The following is a 16,468-nucleotide window of genomic DNA, read 5'->3' on the forward strand; positions in this document are numbered from 1 at the left end:
AAAGCAGGAAACGATAGACCAGTTAGCCTAACATCGGTCGTTGGGAAAATGCTGGAGTCCATTATTAAGGAAGCAGTAGTAGGACATTTGGAAAAGCATAGTTCAATCAAGCAGAGTCAGCATGGTTTTATGAAAGGGAAATCATCTTTGACAAATTTTCTGGAATTCTTTGAGGATGTAACGAGCAGGGTGGATAAAGGGGAACCAGTGGATGTGGTGTATTTTGATTTCCAGAAGGCATTCGATAAGGTGCCACATAAAAAGCACAAGCTAAAAGTTCACGGGGTTGGGGATAATATATTAGCATGGATAGAGGATTGGCTAACTAACAGAAAACAGAGAGTCGAGATAAATGGGTCATTTTCCCGTTGGAAAATGGTAACTAGTCTGGTGCCACAGGGATCGGTGCTGGGGCCTCATCTATTTACAATCTACATTAATTACTTAAATGAAGGGACTGAGCACAATGTAACCAAGTTTGCTGATGATACAATGAAGGACATTGAGCTATCCAACAAACACTGTTACACATTACACCAAATAAATGAAAAAGTAAGGGAGGAAATCGAGGAAATAATGGCCGCTCCACAATGGGATTTGGGATTCAATATTCAGATTCTCCCCTAGGTTCGAATGGTGTCTCACGTACTAGTTATTGTACAGTTGGTTGTAGTGTTATAACTATTTATCTTGTTCTGTAAGTTAAAACAGAAAACAAAGGAAGGGAATATTGAAGGATTGTTAAGACAAAGCCAAAGTGTTTGTATGTAAACCTGAAGTCAGATCAAGGCCGAACATTTTTGTTGTAAAAGTGTTGGTTTGCCAGGAAAAAGTACTGTTTTTTGATGTAAAAAAGGAATGTAATCTGGAATTTTTGACTGAGACTGCAATGCACCCAAATAGATCTCATGGAAAAAGAACAATTCCACAAGTAATGTCTCTAGTTTTATATTTACGAAACATTAAAGGAGGGAGTGTAAGGTTACTAATCTTCAGAAAAGCACAGAAGGAGACCATGAACTAAAGATTAATACTAGCTTTTGGAATGTAATACAAGCTTTTGAAATGAAGCTGGACAATTAAGGACATTTTGGTCAGGAATCAAAACTGACTCCATGCATAACAAGAATGGAGTTGTTACGTGAGGCCCTGAACTTGATTGACCAGGGTGGGGAAAACAAGCTCATTGGAGACACCAAGACTATAAAAAGACTGGACAACACCGGAACCACACCAGGTGTACATTTTCTGGGACGAGGTGTTAAGATGAGAAATCAACTTGAGTCTTGCAGACTCAGTGTGCAAATGGGAAAACAGATGAGTCCATTATTGCAGACAATCAACCAAGGGGACCAAAAAACAATGTATAGATGCAAACACTTTATCAGAAACCGCAGTGGCGGGAGATCAATCATAACCTGGATATAAATATGTGAGCTAGAAGCAGCTCAGCAGAAGACGGAAGAAGGACAGGAACAGACGGAAGAAGAAGCACACGTGTACAGGTGGACACAGGTCGAAAGAACGAACAGACGAATGGACGGAAAGACATGTTGTTCGGAACATACACAGAGGGAACAGCACTGCAGAGAACGGCCAGAAGAAGAACCAACCGGTCACAGAACCAACAACCACAAACCTACAATAGCTACAGCCGGGAAGGGCGATTGTATGTCTTCAGTCGATTTCTAAGAATCAGAGTGGAGAAAAAACAATCACCCTAGAATAAAAGATGGGTGGGAAAGCAAATTGTGAGGTGGACACAAATAGTCTGCAAAGGGATATAGACAGGCTAAGTGAGTGGGCAAAAATTTGGCAGATGGAGTATAATGTGGGAAAATGTGAGGTTTTCCACTTTGGCAGAAAGAATAGAAAAGCAAATTAATTTTCAAATGGAGAAAGATTGCAACCTGCTGCAGTACAGAGGGACCTTGTGCATGAAACGGAAAAAGTTAGGATGCGGGTACAGCAATAATCAGGAAGGCAAATGGAATGTTGGCCTTTATTGCAAGGGAGATAGAGTATAAAAGCAGAGAATTCCTGCTACAACTGTACAGGGTATTGGTGAGGACACACCTGGAGTACTGCATACAGTTTTGGTCACCATACTTAAGAAAAGATAGACCTGCATTGGAGGCAGTTCAGAGAAGGTTCACTAGGTTGATTCTGGAGATGAGGGGGTTGACTTATGAGGATAGGTTGAGTAGGTTAGGCCTACAATCATTGGCATTCAGAAGAATGAGAGGTGATTTTATTGAAACATATAAGATAATGAGGGGGCGACAAGGTGGATGCAGTGAGGATATTTACACTCATAGGAGAAAATAGTACTAGGGGTCATAGTCTCAGAATAAGGGGCTGTCAATTTAAAACTCAGTTGAGGAGGAATTTCTTCTCTCAGAGGCTTGTAAATCTGTGGACTTCTCTGCCCCAGAGAGCTGTATAGGCTGGGTCATTGAATATATTTAAGGTGGAGATAGACAGATTTTTGAGCGATAAGGAAATAAAGGGTTATGGGGAGCAGGCAGGGAAGTGGAGCTGAGTCCATGATCAGATCAGCCATGATCTTATTAAATGGCGGAGCAGGCTCGAGGTCCCAGGTGGCCGACTCCTGCTCCTATTTCTGATGTTCTTATCCCTTAATACCCTTACCCAACAGGGCGCTGATGGTGCTGGAGAACCAGCCTGAGCCTCAGATCCTGAACTGCACAATGGACTGAGACAAGGAGGGAGTAAAGTGATTGCAGAGTGGCGACTGGCTGGACCCCTGGTCCCCGAGCCCCCTCCCCGACTGCCACCCCCCACCCTGGTCCCCTGAGACCCCTCCCCTCCGCGACCTCCCGGCCCCAGTCCTCCCGACCCTGGTCTCCCCAGATGCCCTGTCCTTCCAGGGACCCCCCCGATTGCCTCAGTTGCCCCGTTCCCCTCAGTCCCCCGTTCCACACAAGGGCAGTCCCCGATCACTGCACCCTCCCGCCCCCCACTCCCCTACCAACACCCCAGGAGCTGGAGCTCATACACGCACACACTCACACACCTACAGACGGTGCTGGGTAACATTCACACACACACACACACACCTACAGGTGGTGCTGGGTAAGCCACACTAACACTCAGGGACATGTACATGGTGATACACTGATTGCTCTTCTCCCGAAGCTGAGGCCTCACTCGGTACAGTTTTGTGCTGCTGCTACGAGCCACATGTGAAGGAGAGAGAATGCAACGTTGTGACTATGGTCTCCTGTCCCCAGATTGCCCCCAGCAGTCAGCACAGAGTGCACAGTGTGATCCCACCATCGGGGGCTGCCCCAACACCCGCAGTGTGCAGAGTGAGAGCCAATGCTCAGACTGGGATGGTTTAATCCCAGCAGCTTTTAGTGTCTCTATGTTTAATCTTGTGCACTCCAGGGTTTCAAGGTCAAATTTATCATTTTAAAATGATTGATAATTGGCTTTGAATCAAAACTCCTGCTGCCGTGCCATTGATTGACAGCCCACCCAGCCAATCAGGACAGACACTTACTGAAATGCAGCCAATCCAGCTGAGGGGGAGGTGGGACATTTCCAAAGCACTCGCCAGACACAGACTGAATATTCTTCACGTTTATTGCCTTTTACAGATTCACATTTACAGAAACAAGATTTGAATAAACAGCCCAGCGAGAGCGAGCTGGAGACATTCACAGGGAGAATGCAGCTTTATTAAAACAGTTGTGGGGATTTTCTCCACACCGTGAGAATCCTGTCCCTTTAAACGGGGACAAAACCTTAAATTGTAACAGCAGGGTGAGCAGGGAGGAGGTCTGCTTACTGAAGCGGCACTTCGCAGTTTAACATTAGTTTTACTCTGCTGACAGTCTTCAGCATCTTCGAGAGGTTTTACTTGGCAGCACGAGTCAACACTGTCCCATCAAACCCTCCCAGGGCAGGTACAGCACGGGTTAGATACAGAGTAAAGCTCCCTCCACACTGCCCCAATAATGTGCCTTACCCCCTGACCCTCAGATGCTTTCCCTGACCCAGGCCCGAGAAGGAAGAGAGTAGAAATGCAGTGCTGACAATGATCTTTGCCCTCCCGGCTCACCCCCTGTTCTATTTAAAGTTGTGTCTCCCCCGCGGACTGTCCCTGACACACTACGCACATTCTGCTCTCCTGACTCCCTTGCTGAGGGGAGAGGAGAGGCTCTCGTGGGTGAGGCTGCAGGAGAAGCTGGCGTTGGACTCCCAGTCGGAGCCAGAGAGGGTCAGCAGGCTGCTGACACTGTAGGTGTTGTCCGAAGCTCGCAGGTAGTCGCTGGTCTGGACCCGGCCGAAATGGTCGCCTCGTCCTTCTTCCACTCCACCTCCACCGCATCGGGGTAGAAGTGATCGGTGAGGCACACCAGGGTGGCAGTGCCCTTGGTCTTGACCTCCTCCGGGGAGGGGGGCAGCAGGGTCAGCGTGGGTGGTGTCTTCCCTCGGCCTGAAAATGAGGAGAAGGATGTTTAATAGGTGTATATTAGTGTGTCTGTAAGTGCATCTGTGTGTTTCTCTCTCTGTGTGTGGGTGTGTGTGATTCTGTGTGTGTGTGTGTGTGTGTGTGTGTCACTGTGGGTGTTTCCGTGTGGGGATAATTCACATCGGATAACGGAGAGCTGGGTTAATGAACTCCTGGCTGGCGATTAACCATTAGCGGCGAGCAACACAAATTCTTAATCTTCTTTGCCTCGCTTGATCAGTTTAATCTAAATATAAATGCGTTTGATGTTAATGTGATTAAAATTTTTTTTAACTTGCATTTATATTATGCCTTTCACAACCACCAGACATCTCAAAATGCTTTACAGCCAATGAAGTACTTTTGGAGTGTAGTCACTGTTGCAATGTGGGAAACACAGCAGCCAATCTGTGCACAGCAAGCTCCCACAAACAGCGATGTGATAACGACCTGATAATCTGTTCTTTTGTCATGTTGGTTGAGGGAGAAATATTGACTAGGGAGAACTCCCTTGCTTTTCTTAAAAATAGTGGCATGGGATCTTTTACATCCACCTCAGAGGGCAGACATGCCACGTTTCATCCAAAAGATGGCACCTCCGACAGTGCGGTACTCCCTCAGCACTGCACTGCAGTGTCAGCCTCGATTTTTGTGCTCAAGTCCTGGAGTGGGACTTGAACCCACAACCTTCTGACTCAGAGGCGAGAGTGCAACGCACTGAGCTACGGCTGATACTCAAAATCATATTGGCCTGTTGTATAAACATCTGCAGTGCAGGGTTGGCACACATTCAGCACTGAAATGGTTAACAGTAAGAGTCGGTAAAGACTGAGTGTCCCGTTAAGACATTGTTCACTGGCAGGAAGCTCGAACTGTGGATGGGTGGATACAGGGGAAACAGGCTCAGCAGTGAGAAAGCTCAGATCACACACAGATCGGGAGAACTTTATCCGGGAACATTGCGGCACACTTGTATAAACACACTTCAGCAAGGCTTCATGTTGGGTGTCGGTGTAGAAGCTTCTCGATTGCATTTAAAAGCTTGCTGCCCAGCACCGGGTGAGTCAAAGGTGATTTACAATTAGCCTCAGTGTACCGGGGTCAGGCAGGGTCACTGCTCCCAATGATCCCGTGACCTCCTGGAAGGTCAGAGTGCGCGGACAATGGGCGAGGGTCAGGATCAGGGCCCTCCCACTTCAATGAAAGAAAGCCTTGAATTTATATTGCGCCTTTCACAACCTCAGGATGTCCCAAGGTGCTTTACAACCAATTGCACACAGGAAGATTTACGAGGATGTTGCCTGGACTGGAAAATTTTAGCAATGAGGAAAGATTGGATAGGCTGGGTTTATTTTCTTTGGAATAGAGGAGGCTGAGGGGAGACCTTATTGAGGTGTATAAAAAGATAGTGTGGATAGGATGGACCTGTTTCCCTTAGTAGGCTGGTCAACAATCAGGGGATATATTTACAATAATTGGTAGGAAGTTTCGAGGGGATTTGAGGGGAAATGTCTTCACCCAGAGGGTGGTGGGTATCTGGAACTCACTGCCTGAAACTATGGCAGAGACAGAAACCCTCACCATATTTAAAAAGTACTTGGATGTGCACTTGACGTGCGATAACCCACAGGGCTGTGGACCCAGAGCTGGAAAGTGGGATTAGGCTGGATAGATCTTTGCCAGCCGGTGCGGACACGATGGGTCAAATGGTCTCCTTTCATGCTGTAAATTTCTCTGATTCTATGAAGCTCCCAGACTGCAATGAGATTATGACCAGATCATCGGTTTTAACTATGTTGGTTGAGGGATAAATATTGGCCAGGACACTGGGAAGAACCCCCTTGCCCTTCCAATAGTAATTATGGGATCTTTCATGTGCACCTGAGAGGGCAGATGGGACTTCGGTTTAACATCTCATCAGAAAGACGGCACCTCAGACAGAGGGATGATATGTTAGAAGGATCATCAAATGAGTTAAACTGATGAACATAAAAGGGGCGATCACACTGCTGGGAGTGCACTATAGACCCCTAAACAGTCAGAGGGAGATAGAAAAGAAAATATGTCGGCAAATTGCTGACAAGGTCAAAAATATTCGGGCAGCAATAGTCGGGGATTTCAACTCCCCTCACATTAACTGGGATGGAATCAGTGTCAAAGGTATAGAGGGCGCAGAATTCTTCAAATGCATTCAGGAGAACTTTTCTAGCCAGTACGTAGCAAGCCCAACAAGGGAGGAGACGGTTCTGGGCTTAGTTTTAGGGAATGAAACTGGGCAGGTGGAAGGGGTATCAGTGGGAGAGCATTTTGGTGCTAGTGATCATAATTCAGTTAGATTTAGTGTAGTTATGTAAAAGAACAAAGATAGAGCAGGAATAAAATTTCTCAATTGGAGAAAGGCCCATTTTACGAAGCTGAGAGGTGATTCAGAAAAAGTGGGCTGGAAACAGCTACTTGAAGGTAAATCAGTGTCAGAGCAGTGGGAGGCATTTAAGGGGGAGATAGTGAGGGTTCAGAGCAAGTATGTTCTCACAAAGGAAAAGAGTGGCGCTCCCAAATCTACGGCCCCCTAGATATCAAAGGGCATAAAGGGTAGGATAAGGCTAAAAAGGGAAGATACTGTCAGATACCCAGAGCTAAATGCTGCAGAAAGCCCAGAGGTGTATAGAACGTGCAGGGGTGTAATTCAAAAGGAAATTAGGAATGCAAAGAGAGGGCATGAAAAAATATTGGCAAGTAAAATCAAGGAAAATCCAAAGATATTTTAGAAATACATAAAGAGCAAGAGGATAACTAAGGAAAGAGTTGGGCCTATTGGAGAACAAAAAGGTAACCTGTGTGTGGAGGCGGAAGATGTGGGTATGGTTCATAGTGAATACTTTGCGTCTGTCTTCACAGAAGAGAGCGACAATGCAGACATTGTAATTAAGGAGAAGTGTGAAATATTAGATGAGATAAACATAGTGAGAGAGGAAGTATTAAGGGGTTTAGCAGCTTTGAAAGTGGAAAAATCACCAGGCCTGGATTAAATGTATCCCAGGTTGTTAAGAGAAGCAAGGGAGGAAATAGCAGAGGCTCTGACCATCATTTTTCAATCCTCTCTGGCTACAGGTGTCGGAGGACTGGAGGACTGCTAACGTGTTACCTTTGTTTAAAAATTGAGACAGGGATAGACCGAGTAATTACAGGCCAGTTAGCTTAACCTCGGTGGTGCGAAAATTATTGGAAACAATTCTGAGGGAGAGGAAAAATTGTCACATAGAAAGGGACGGATTAATCAAGGACAGTCAGCAGGGATTAGTTAAGGGAAGGTCGTGCCTGACTAACTTGATTGTATTTTTTGCGGAGCTAACAAGGAGGGTCGATGAGTGTTGCACCTCTGATGTAGTCGACACGGATTTTTGCAAGGCTTTTGGCAAGGTCTCACATGGCAGAAAAGTAAAAAGCCCAGTGATCCAAGGAAAAGTGGCAAGTTAGATCCAAAATTGGCTCAGTGGCAGGAAGCAAAGGGTAATGGTCAACGGGTGTTTTTGTGACTGGAAGGCTGTTTCAAGTGGGGTTCCGCTGGGCTCAGTATTACGTCCCTTGCTCTTTATAATATACACCAATGAGTTGGACTTCAATGTAGGGGACATGATTAAGAAGTTTGTAGATGATACAAAAATTCACCGTGCGGTTGATAATGAAGAAGAAAGCTGTAGACTGCAGGAAATAATCAATGGACTGGTCAGGTGGGCAGAACAGTGGCAAATGGAATTCAATACAGAGAAGTGTGAGGTAATGCATTTTGGCGAGAGCTAACAAGGCAAGGGAATACACATTAAATGCTAGGACCCTGAGAAGTGTAGAGGAACAAATGGACTTTGGAGTGCATGTCCACAGATCCCTGAAGGTAGCAGGCCAGGTAGATAAGTTGGTTCAGAAGGCAATACGGGATACTTGCCTTTATTAGTCGAGGCATAGAATACAAGACCAAGGAGGTTATGCTATAACTTTACAAAATTATGAGGGGTCTAGATAGAGTGGATAGAGCAGAGAGATCAACAACCAGGTGACGTAGATTTAAAGTAATTGATAGAAGGATTAGAGGGTAGTTGAGGAGAATCCATTTCACCCAGAGGGTGGTGAGGTCTGGAACTCACTGCCTGAAAGGGTGATCGAGGCAGAAACCCTCACCACATTTAAGAAGTACTTGGATGTGCACTTCAAGTGCCGTAACCCACAGGGCTATGGACCAAGAGCTGGAAAGTGGGATTAGGCTGGATAGATCTTTGTCGGCAGATAAGCCGAATGGTGTCAACAAGTAGCCCAGTTGGTAGCACCCTCGCATCTGAGTCAGAGATTGTGGGTTCAAATCAGACACTGGTGTCCTGGCCAATATTTATCCCTCAATCAACATAACAAAAGCAGGTTATTTGGTCATCAGCACATTGCTGTTTGTGGGAGCTTGCTGTGCACAAATTGGCTGCTGCGTTTCCTACATTACAACAGTGACTACACTTCAAAAAGTATTTCATTGGTGGTAAAGCACATTGGGATGTCTGGTGGTCGTGAAAGGCGCTATATAAATGCAAGTCTTTCTTTTCTCAGAGCCGAGTGCTAGTGACTGAGCCATGGCTGATATCTCACGGTCGATTAGCCTGACACACTCAGTCTCTGGGCTCACACTGGGACAGTGAGTGCACTTGGGGAGCTCAGTCTCTGGGCTCACACTGGGACAGTGAGCCCACTTGGGGAGCTCAGTCTCTGGGCTCACACTGGGACAGTGAGCCCACTTGGGGAGCTCAGTCTCTGGGCTCACACTGGGACAGTGAGCCCACTTGGGGAGCTCAGTCTCTGGGCTCACACTGGGACAGTGAGCCCACTTGGGGAGCTCAGTCTCTGGGCTCACACTGGGACAGTGAGCCCATTTGGGGAGCTCAGTCTCTGCGCTCACACTGGGACAATGAGCCCACTTGGGGAGCTCAGTCTCTCAGCTCACACTGGTACAGTGAGCTCAGTCTCTGGGCTCACACTGAGACAGTGAGCCCACTTGGGGAGGGGAGCTGTGCCCCAGAGGTAGTGCCTTCAGGAGTGAGATGGGGAGCAGATCATGGGCAGTCTGTGGTGCAGAGCCCGTTTACCCATAAGAATGTGGTAAGTGGATGGGGAAAGTGGGCCGGGCACTGAGGTAACGTCCTATGTTGCTGGTGGAACTCCTGCTGTCTGCTCCGTCACGTGTGACAAACACGCAGACACATCAGACGGACATCTGGGATGGGGGGATTGTCCTATGGAGAGATTGAATAGACTAGGCCTATATTCTCTAGTGTTTAGAAGAATGGGAGGGGATCTCATTGAAACATACACAATTCTGACAGGGCTTGACAGGGTAGATGCAGGGAGGATGTTTCCTCTGGCTGGGGAGTCTAGAACCAGGGGTCACAGTCTCAGAATAAGGGGTCGGCCATTTAGGACTGAGATGAGGAGAAACCTCTTCACTCAGAGGGTGGTGAATCTCTGGAATTCTCTACCCCAGAGGGCTGTGGAGGCCCAGTCCTTGAGTATATTCCGGAGATCGATAGATTTTTGGATATGAAGGGAATCGAGGGATATGGGGACAGTGCAGGAAAGTGGAGTTGAGGTAGAAGATCAGCCATGATCTCATTGAATGGCGGAGCAGGCTCGAGGGGCCGAATGGCCTCCTCCTGCTCCTAATTCCCAAGTTCTTATGGAACATTAGTCCGTGTTCTGGGGATTTTCTGCTGGGTCCAGGTTTAATCAGCAGGGGAATTGTGCGAGTCCCAGTTCATAAAAAGAAAAGAGAAATTAAAGAAAGACCTGCATTTATATTGCGCCTTTCACACCTCAGGATGTCCCAAAGTGCTTCACAGCCAATGAAGTACATTTTTGAAGTGTAGTCACTGTTGTAATGTAGGAAACACGGCAACTAATTTGTGCACAGCAAGCTCCCACACACAGCAATGCGGTAATTGAGATTTTTAAGCGATGTAGGTTGCGGGATAAATATCGGCCTGAACTCGAGCCACAGAAACAGCAACTGAGAGTCTCTCCACAACCCTGGAGCACTGCAGCCGCCGGATTGCGAGCCCTGCTGCCCCTGTTTGTGATCAGAAGTTGGACAGGAGGTGAGCGGGGGCTGGACAGATCAGAGTTGGAGCTGGGGGAGGCGGGACCTCGGGAGTGTCAGTGTGCTGAGGCTGAGCTCAGTTATATCAGAGACTGTGACAGGAGCACAGACTGCCCCCAGCGAGCTCACTCACTCACACCCACACTCTGCCCGTGTCTCACACACCGTGTCTGTCACACTGAGACAGGCAGGAGGCTCGGGAGCGATTTCCGGGGATGGTGCAGGGATGGGACCGCAGTGTGCCAACATCCAGATCTCCTCCACACGGTGGGTAACAGTTCGTTACTTATACTTTGCTGGGTGAAGGGGGAGTGTGGGTAAAGGAATACAGCCAGGCTCCCTGTCATACACAGCACTCTTCAATTAACCCTTTCATTCACCGCAGCTCCCCACCATATTATATAACCCATACACAGGCACTGGAGAGGGTGCAGAGAAGGTTTACAAGGATGGGACCAGAAGTGCGAGGGTTTACATATCAGGAAAGGATGAACAAGCTGGGGCTCTTTTCTCTTGAGGCTGAGGAGTGACCTGATAGAGGTCTTTAACATTTGGAAAGGTTTTGATAGAGTGGATACAGAGTGAGTGTTTCCACTTGTGGGGAAGAGCAGAACTGGAGGCCATCAATATAAGATAGTCAGCAAGAAATCCAATCGGGAATTCAGGAGAAAATTCTTTACCCAGCAAGTGGTGAGAATGTTGAACTGGCTACCACAGGGAGTGATTGAAGTGAATAGTATCGATGTATTTAAGGGGAGGCTAGACAGGGATATGAGGGAGAAGGGAATCGAGGGTTATGCTGATAGATTTAGATGAGGAAAGACGGGAGACTCGAGTGGAGCATAAACACCGGCATGGACTAGTTGGGCCGAATGGCCTGTTTCTGGGCCGTATATCCGATGTATTCCTGTGTAAACTAAAATCTTCCACTATTCAGCATTTGTGTCTTCGAAAGATTCAGCATTTAAAGTGTTAATAACGGAGCATTGGGGTTTACTTATTTAGTCTGAGCTTGGTTCCTTCACCGAACGTGAGCCACAGTGACAGCTTCCAATGCAGTGGCTGTACAATATCCTCTGTCCCTGGCTCACTCAGTCTCTCTCCCCCTCTCTCTGTCTGTGTGTGTGTGCGTGTGTGTGTCTCACTCTGTGTCTCTTTCTCAGTGTTTCACTCACTGTTTCTCACACTCTCTCTCTCTCTCAGTCTCACTGACTCTGTTTCTCCCTCCCTCCCTCTCGCACTCTCTCTATCTCCCTCACTATCCCTCCCTCCCTCTCACACTCTCCCTATCTCACTCACTCTCCCTCCCTCCCTCCCTCTCTGTCTATCCTTCCCTCTCCCTTACTCTCTCTCCCTCCCTCCCTCACTCACTCACTCAATCTCTCTCCCACTACAATCGCGCTCTCTCGCTCGCTCTCTCTCTCACTCCCTCCCTCCCTCCCCCCGTCTCTCTCTCTGTCCGAGTTGCCTGTGGCAGTGCCCGGGAGAGTTGGGGATCCGACGTGTTTGGGACAAATCTCCCAGCTGCCCTTCCCGCCCCATCAGACGGTAACCCTGGGGCCACGGAATTGCTGGAGAATGAAAGTCCCCGTCACACAGGGCTCACCTCTTTGTGCCCCTTGAATAACGGGCTCCGTCTGCAAGCGAGATGTTTGTGTTGCTGACACAGGCCTTCCTCGGGGATCATTATAAAATAATGAGTTTCAGGGGCTTTAGAAACCTGTTTCCTCAGTGAGTGAACCGTGTGTACGTGGCGTGTGAGAGGATGCAGTCCCTCTTCCACTATTTGAAGGGGCTGCTCCTCGATTTCTGGCTCCACTTCAGTCCCACGCTCCTGGGCCTGGTCACCCAGTGCGGAGGGAGTGGGCAGGTCAGAGGGCCTTACTGTGGGCCTGCTCCTGGGCCAAGCCACCCGGTGCGGGGGGAGCGGGCAGGTCGGAGGGCCTCCCCATGGGCCTGCTCCTGGGTCTGGCCAAGATGGCCATCCACAGGTCCCAGTTGGACGGGGCCCATGGGGTGGTCGCACTGCCTGCCTGCCTCCCTTTGGGGGCTTTGTCCATTTCCAGGTGGCCCTGGAGATGGAGCCTAGGGTAGGCCTGAGGCCTTCTGTGATGGGAGGGCACCGCAGGGCCTGGAGTGTGGGGTGGGCAGGGAAAGAGCACGACCATTTCACTTGTTCACTTTCCTTTCATGTTTATGCTTTGGGTTTTATAATTTGTGGCCCTCTCAATAGTGGGGGGTTTGTGAGATTATTCGGATTGAGGACACAGGGACCACCCAGTGTCTCCGTGCTGTCTGAATGTACAGAGTAGAGCTGTGAGATTCTCAGTGATGAAGACACAGCCCCAACTCCTCTCTGACCCACTCCATCCTTTCCCAATTCACTGCAGCTTCCAGCTGAATGTTCCTGCCGTCACTCCCATCGAGCTGTGTGTCAGTCATGTGTAAAACCGTACAGGAGGTGGGGCTGTGTGTCCATTATTATATATTATATATAACTGGGGTGAGTCAGTATTGGAAGTGGCACTGTGTATATTCAGGAGGTTTTTGTACGGCTGTGTATCACAATGTAAAGGGGTGCTTTGACGTTGCTGACAGTAATAGTTTGCGACATCCTCGCTCTGCACGTTGCTGATGCTCAGGGTGAACGTGTTGTACTGGTAACTGCCGGTGAAGCGATCGGAGGTTCCAATGAAAAGAGTTGATCCCGAATAGATCAGCAGAGTAGGTTTCTGCCCGGCTTTCTGCTGGTACCATTGAACATAATTGCTAATGGATGCACTGGCGGTACAGGTGATGGTTGCAGTCTGTCCCTCACTCACTGACAGCACCGGGGGAGACTGGGTCATGATGATGTCCCCACTGATACCTGAGGGGGAAATTGGGAAAGAAAGTGAAGTAAGCATTGTGACAGAAAGATGCTGTAAAATGAGAGATTGCTCGAGACACTGAGCTCTCCTCTAGTGTCAGCATTTGCCCTTCAATCACTGGTCAGTAAAGTTGAACAGCAATCGACAGCAGGGAGATATTAAACATGGAAGGAGAGAGATTCGTACCTGTGACGCAGAATGCCAGAGGCCAGATCAGCTGGATGGGTGAAATCATGGTGTCTGCTCCTGTCCCTGTGCCTGCTTACTGATAAACTGCCCTTCACTGGGCTCTGCTTTATAAACCTGCAGCCTGTGAGAGTCTCACTGCCCATCCCTCATTCTGTAAATGTCTTCATCAGAGAAAGCCACGTCAGCACATTTCACTTTCTCTTCCCCTCCCACCTTCTCCCCCTCTTTCTCTCTCCATTCCTCCATCTCTCTCCCCATCTCCTTTCTCCACAGACTCCCAGGTGCAGCACACTGAAATGCAGAGTAAACCTCCCTGTGCCCTGCCCCACCAATGGATGTTAACCCTTGACCCCAGAGCATGCCTTCTACTGGAGTAAGGCCCCATTCCCCACAGTGGCCATCCCTTGGCCTCTCTCAGTACACTGGCTGTTTATTGCCCAATTAAGGGCCGTTCTGTGCTGTGGGCCTATTCTCAGTGGGGAACGGTTTGGACAGAAAGCTAATTTCATGAAGTCCCAGCAGAGGGAGGAGATCCTCATCCCATCAGTGTGAGCTGGAGCAACAGGACAGGGTCTGACCCACTGCCCCATCCTGTCCACTCAGAACATCTTCGAATCCCTTCCCCTTTCCTTCCCCTTCCATGGCCCCGCTTCGGGTCAGGGTGTTTTTACTGGGATCAGGTGCCGACGATCCCACATTTACAACAGGAAAGGTCCACACTCCATCTCCCACTGGTCCTCCAATAGAGCCCAGGAAACATGGCTCCTTTCTATTGGTCCCACAATAGGGCCCAGGAATTATGGCTCTTCCTATTAGTCCTCCACTAGGACCCAGGCAACATGGTGCCGTCCTATTGGTCCTCCAATAGGGACCATGAAACATGGCTTCTTCCTATTGGTCCTCCAATCGGGAGCATGAAACATGGCTACTTCCTATTGGTGCCCAATAGGGACAAGGAAACATTGTTCCTTCCTATTGGTCCTCCAATAGGGACCAGGAAACATGACTCTTTCCTATTGATCCTCCAGTCGGCACCAGGAAACATGTCTCCTTCCTATTTGTCCGATTGAACATAGAAAATAGGTGCAAGAAACGGCCATTCGGCTCTTTGAGCCTGCACCACCATTTAATAAGATCATGCTTGATCATTCACCTCAGTTCCCCTTTCCTGCTTTCTCTCCATACCTGTTGATCCCTTTAGCCGTGAGGGCCATATCTAACTCCCTCTTGAATATATCCAATGAACTGGCATCAACAACTCTCTGCGGTCGAGAATTTCACAGGTTAACAACTCTCTGAGTGAAGAAGTTTCTCCTCATCTCAGTCCTAAATGGCTTACCCCTTATCTTAGATTGTGACCCCTGGTTCTGGGCTCCCCCAAAATCGGGAACATTCTTCCTGCATCTAACCTGTCCAGTCCCATCAGAATTTTAAAAAAAGTTGATCTTGCTGCTCGCAGAGACCTCACTGATGTACTGCCCCTGACCTCACTGTCCTCTGAGAGTCTGTGCTGAGGGTGAAGCGCCCTGTGCTCCGATATCCTGCTGGCAAGCGTCTTGACAACTTTAGCACCTTAAAGGCTCCCGATCAATGCAGACTGTGTGTGGATTTCGGGTGAGGACAGTGCTGGACATAGTGGTGAGGCCTCCTGCAGTTGGATATCCTTCTGAGAGGGTCCAGGCTTACACACGTGGAAAGGGGAAGTGGGTGAGGTCGGAACATGCTGTCGGGGCCCATTGAACTGGACCCCAGCATGAAGCCTTCCTCAGGAGAGGAAGGGGAATGTTCAGAGCCCTGGGCTCCATTTCCCACAGCAGGCATTTCCTGTCCCACTGAATGAATGAGATGCCAATGTTGTGCCCAGGTTAAGGGCAGTCTAGTGCTGTGGGCCCAGGTCTGCAAGACGGAATTGGATAAATATTTGAAAAGGAACAATTTGCTGGGTTACCGGGGTTGGAACTTAACACAATCACAATCACTAAGGAGGTGGTACTCAGTAAGATAATGGGACTAAAGGCAGATAAATCCCCTGGACTTAATGGCTTGCATCCTAGGGTCTTAAGAGAAGTAACATCTCGGCCTTTTGGCTAAGATCATGTGTAACTGACCTGACAGGGGAGTAACCACCATAACCCAAGGTGGTTCTCCCTGGATCAGGAAGGTATATGCTTGCTTTTTTGGAAATAGGAGGTGGGTGGGGTGGCTTGACCCATCCACCTCCATGGCACGAACCTGGTATTGCAGTACTTCCAGGAACGGTGCAGTGGCTCTAGGCCTTTTGGCTAAGAGCATTGGCGCAGAGTGATCCTTGAATGGGCCCAAGGTGACCTCTGGCGTTTGTGAGTTGACAAAGAATTGGAACGATTGGCTACGAATTTCAAAAAAAAAAACAGCAGGGATACTGGATGCATTGGTTGTAATTTACCAAAATTCCCTGGATTCTGGGGAGGTCCCAGCAGATTGGAAAACTGCAAATGTAATGCTGCTATTTAAAAAAGGAGGCAGACAAAAATCAGGAAACTATAGACCATTTAGCCTAACATCTGTGGTTGGGAAAATGTTGGAGTCCATTATTAAACAAGCAGTAGCAGAACATTGGGAAAAGCATAATTCAGTCAGGCAGAGTTAGCATGGATTTATGAAGGGGAAGTCAAGTTTGACAAATTTTCTGGAATTCTTTGAGGATGTAACGAGCAGGGTGGATAAAGGGGAACTAGTGGATGTTGTGTATTTGGACTTCCAGAAGGCATTGACAAGGTGTCACATAAATGGTTACTGTACAAGGTAAAATTCACAGTG

General features: G+C 48.3%; 1 pseudogene and 1 gene segment (V, D, J or C); one reads left to right on the plus strand and one right to left on the minus strand.

The window, feature by feature from the left end:
- Window positions 1–1,616: 1,616 nt before the first annotated feature.
- LOC139269183 (immunoglobulin kappa variable 3-15-like) lies at window positions 1,617–13,715 on the minus strand. The segment is given in 4 exon segments: window positions 1,617–1,688; window positions 4,386–4,465; window positions 13,207–13,479; window positions 13,667–13,715. Coding segments are annotated over 4 exon segments (474 nt in total).
- Window positions 13,716–15,736: 2,021 nt separating this feature from the next.
- On the plus strand, window positions 15,737–15,938 carry LOC139269904 (U2 spliceosomal RNA; annotated as a pseudogene).
- Window positions 15,939–16,468: the final 530 nt, after the last annotated feature.

Source organism: Pristiophorus japonicus, chromosome 8 (genome assembly GCF_044704955.1).
Source record: "Pristiophorus japonicus isolate sPriJap1 chromosome 8, sPriJap1.hap1, whole genome shotgun sequence".
NCBI classification, from domain to species: Eukaryota; Metazoa; Chordata; class Chondrichthyes; family Pristiophoridae; genus Pristiophorus; species Pristiophorus japonicus.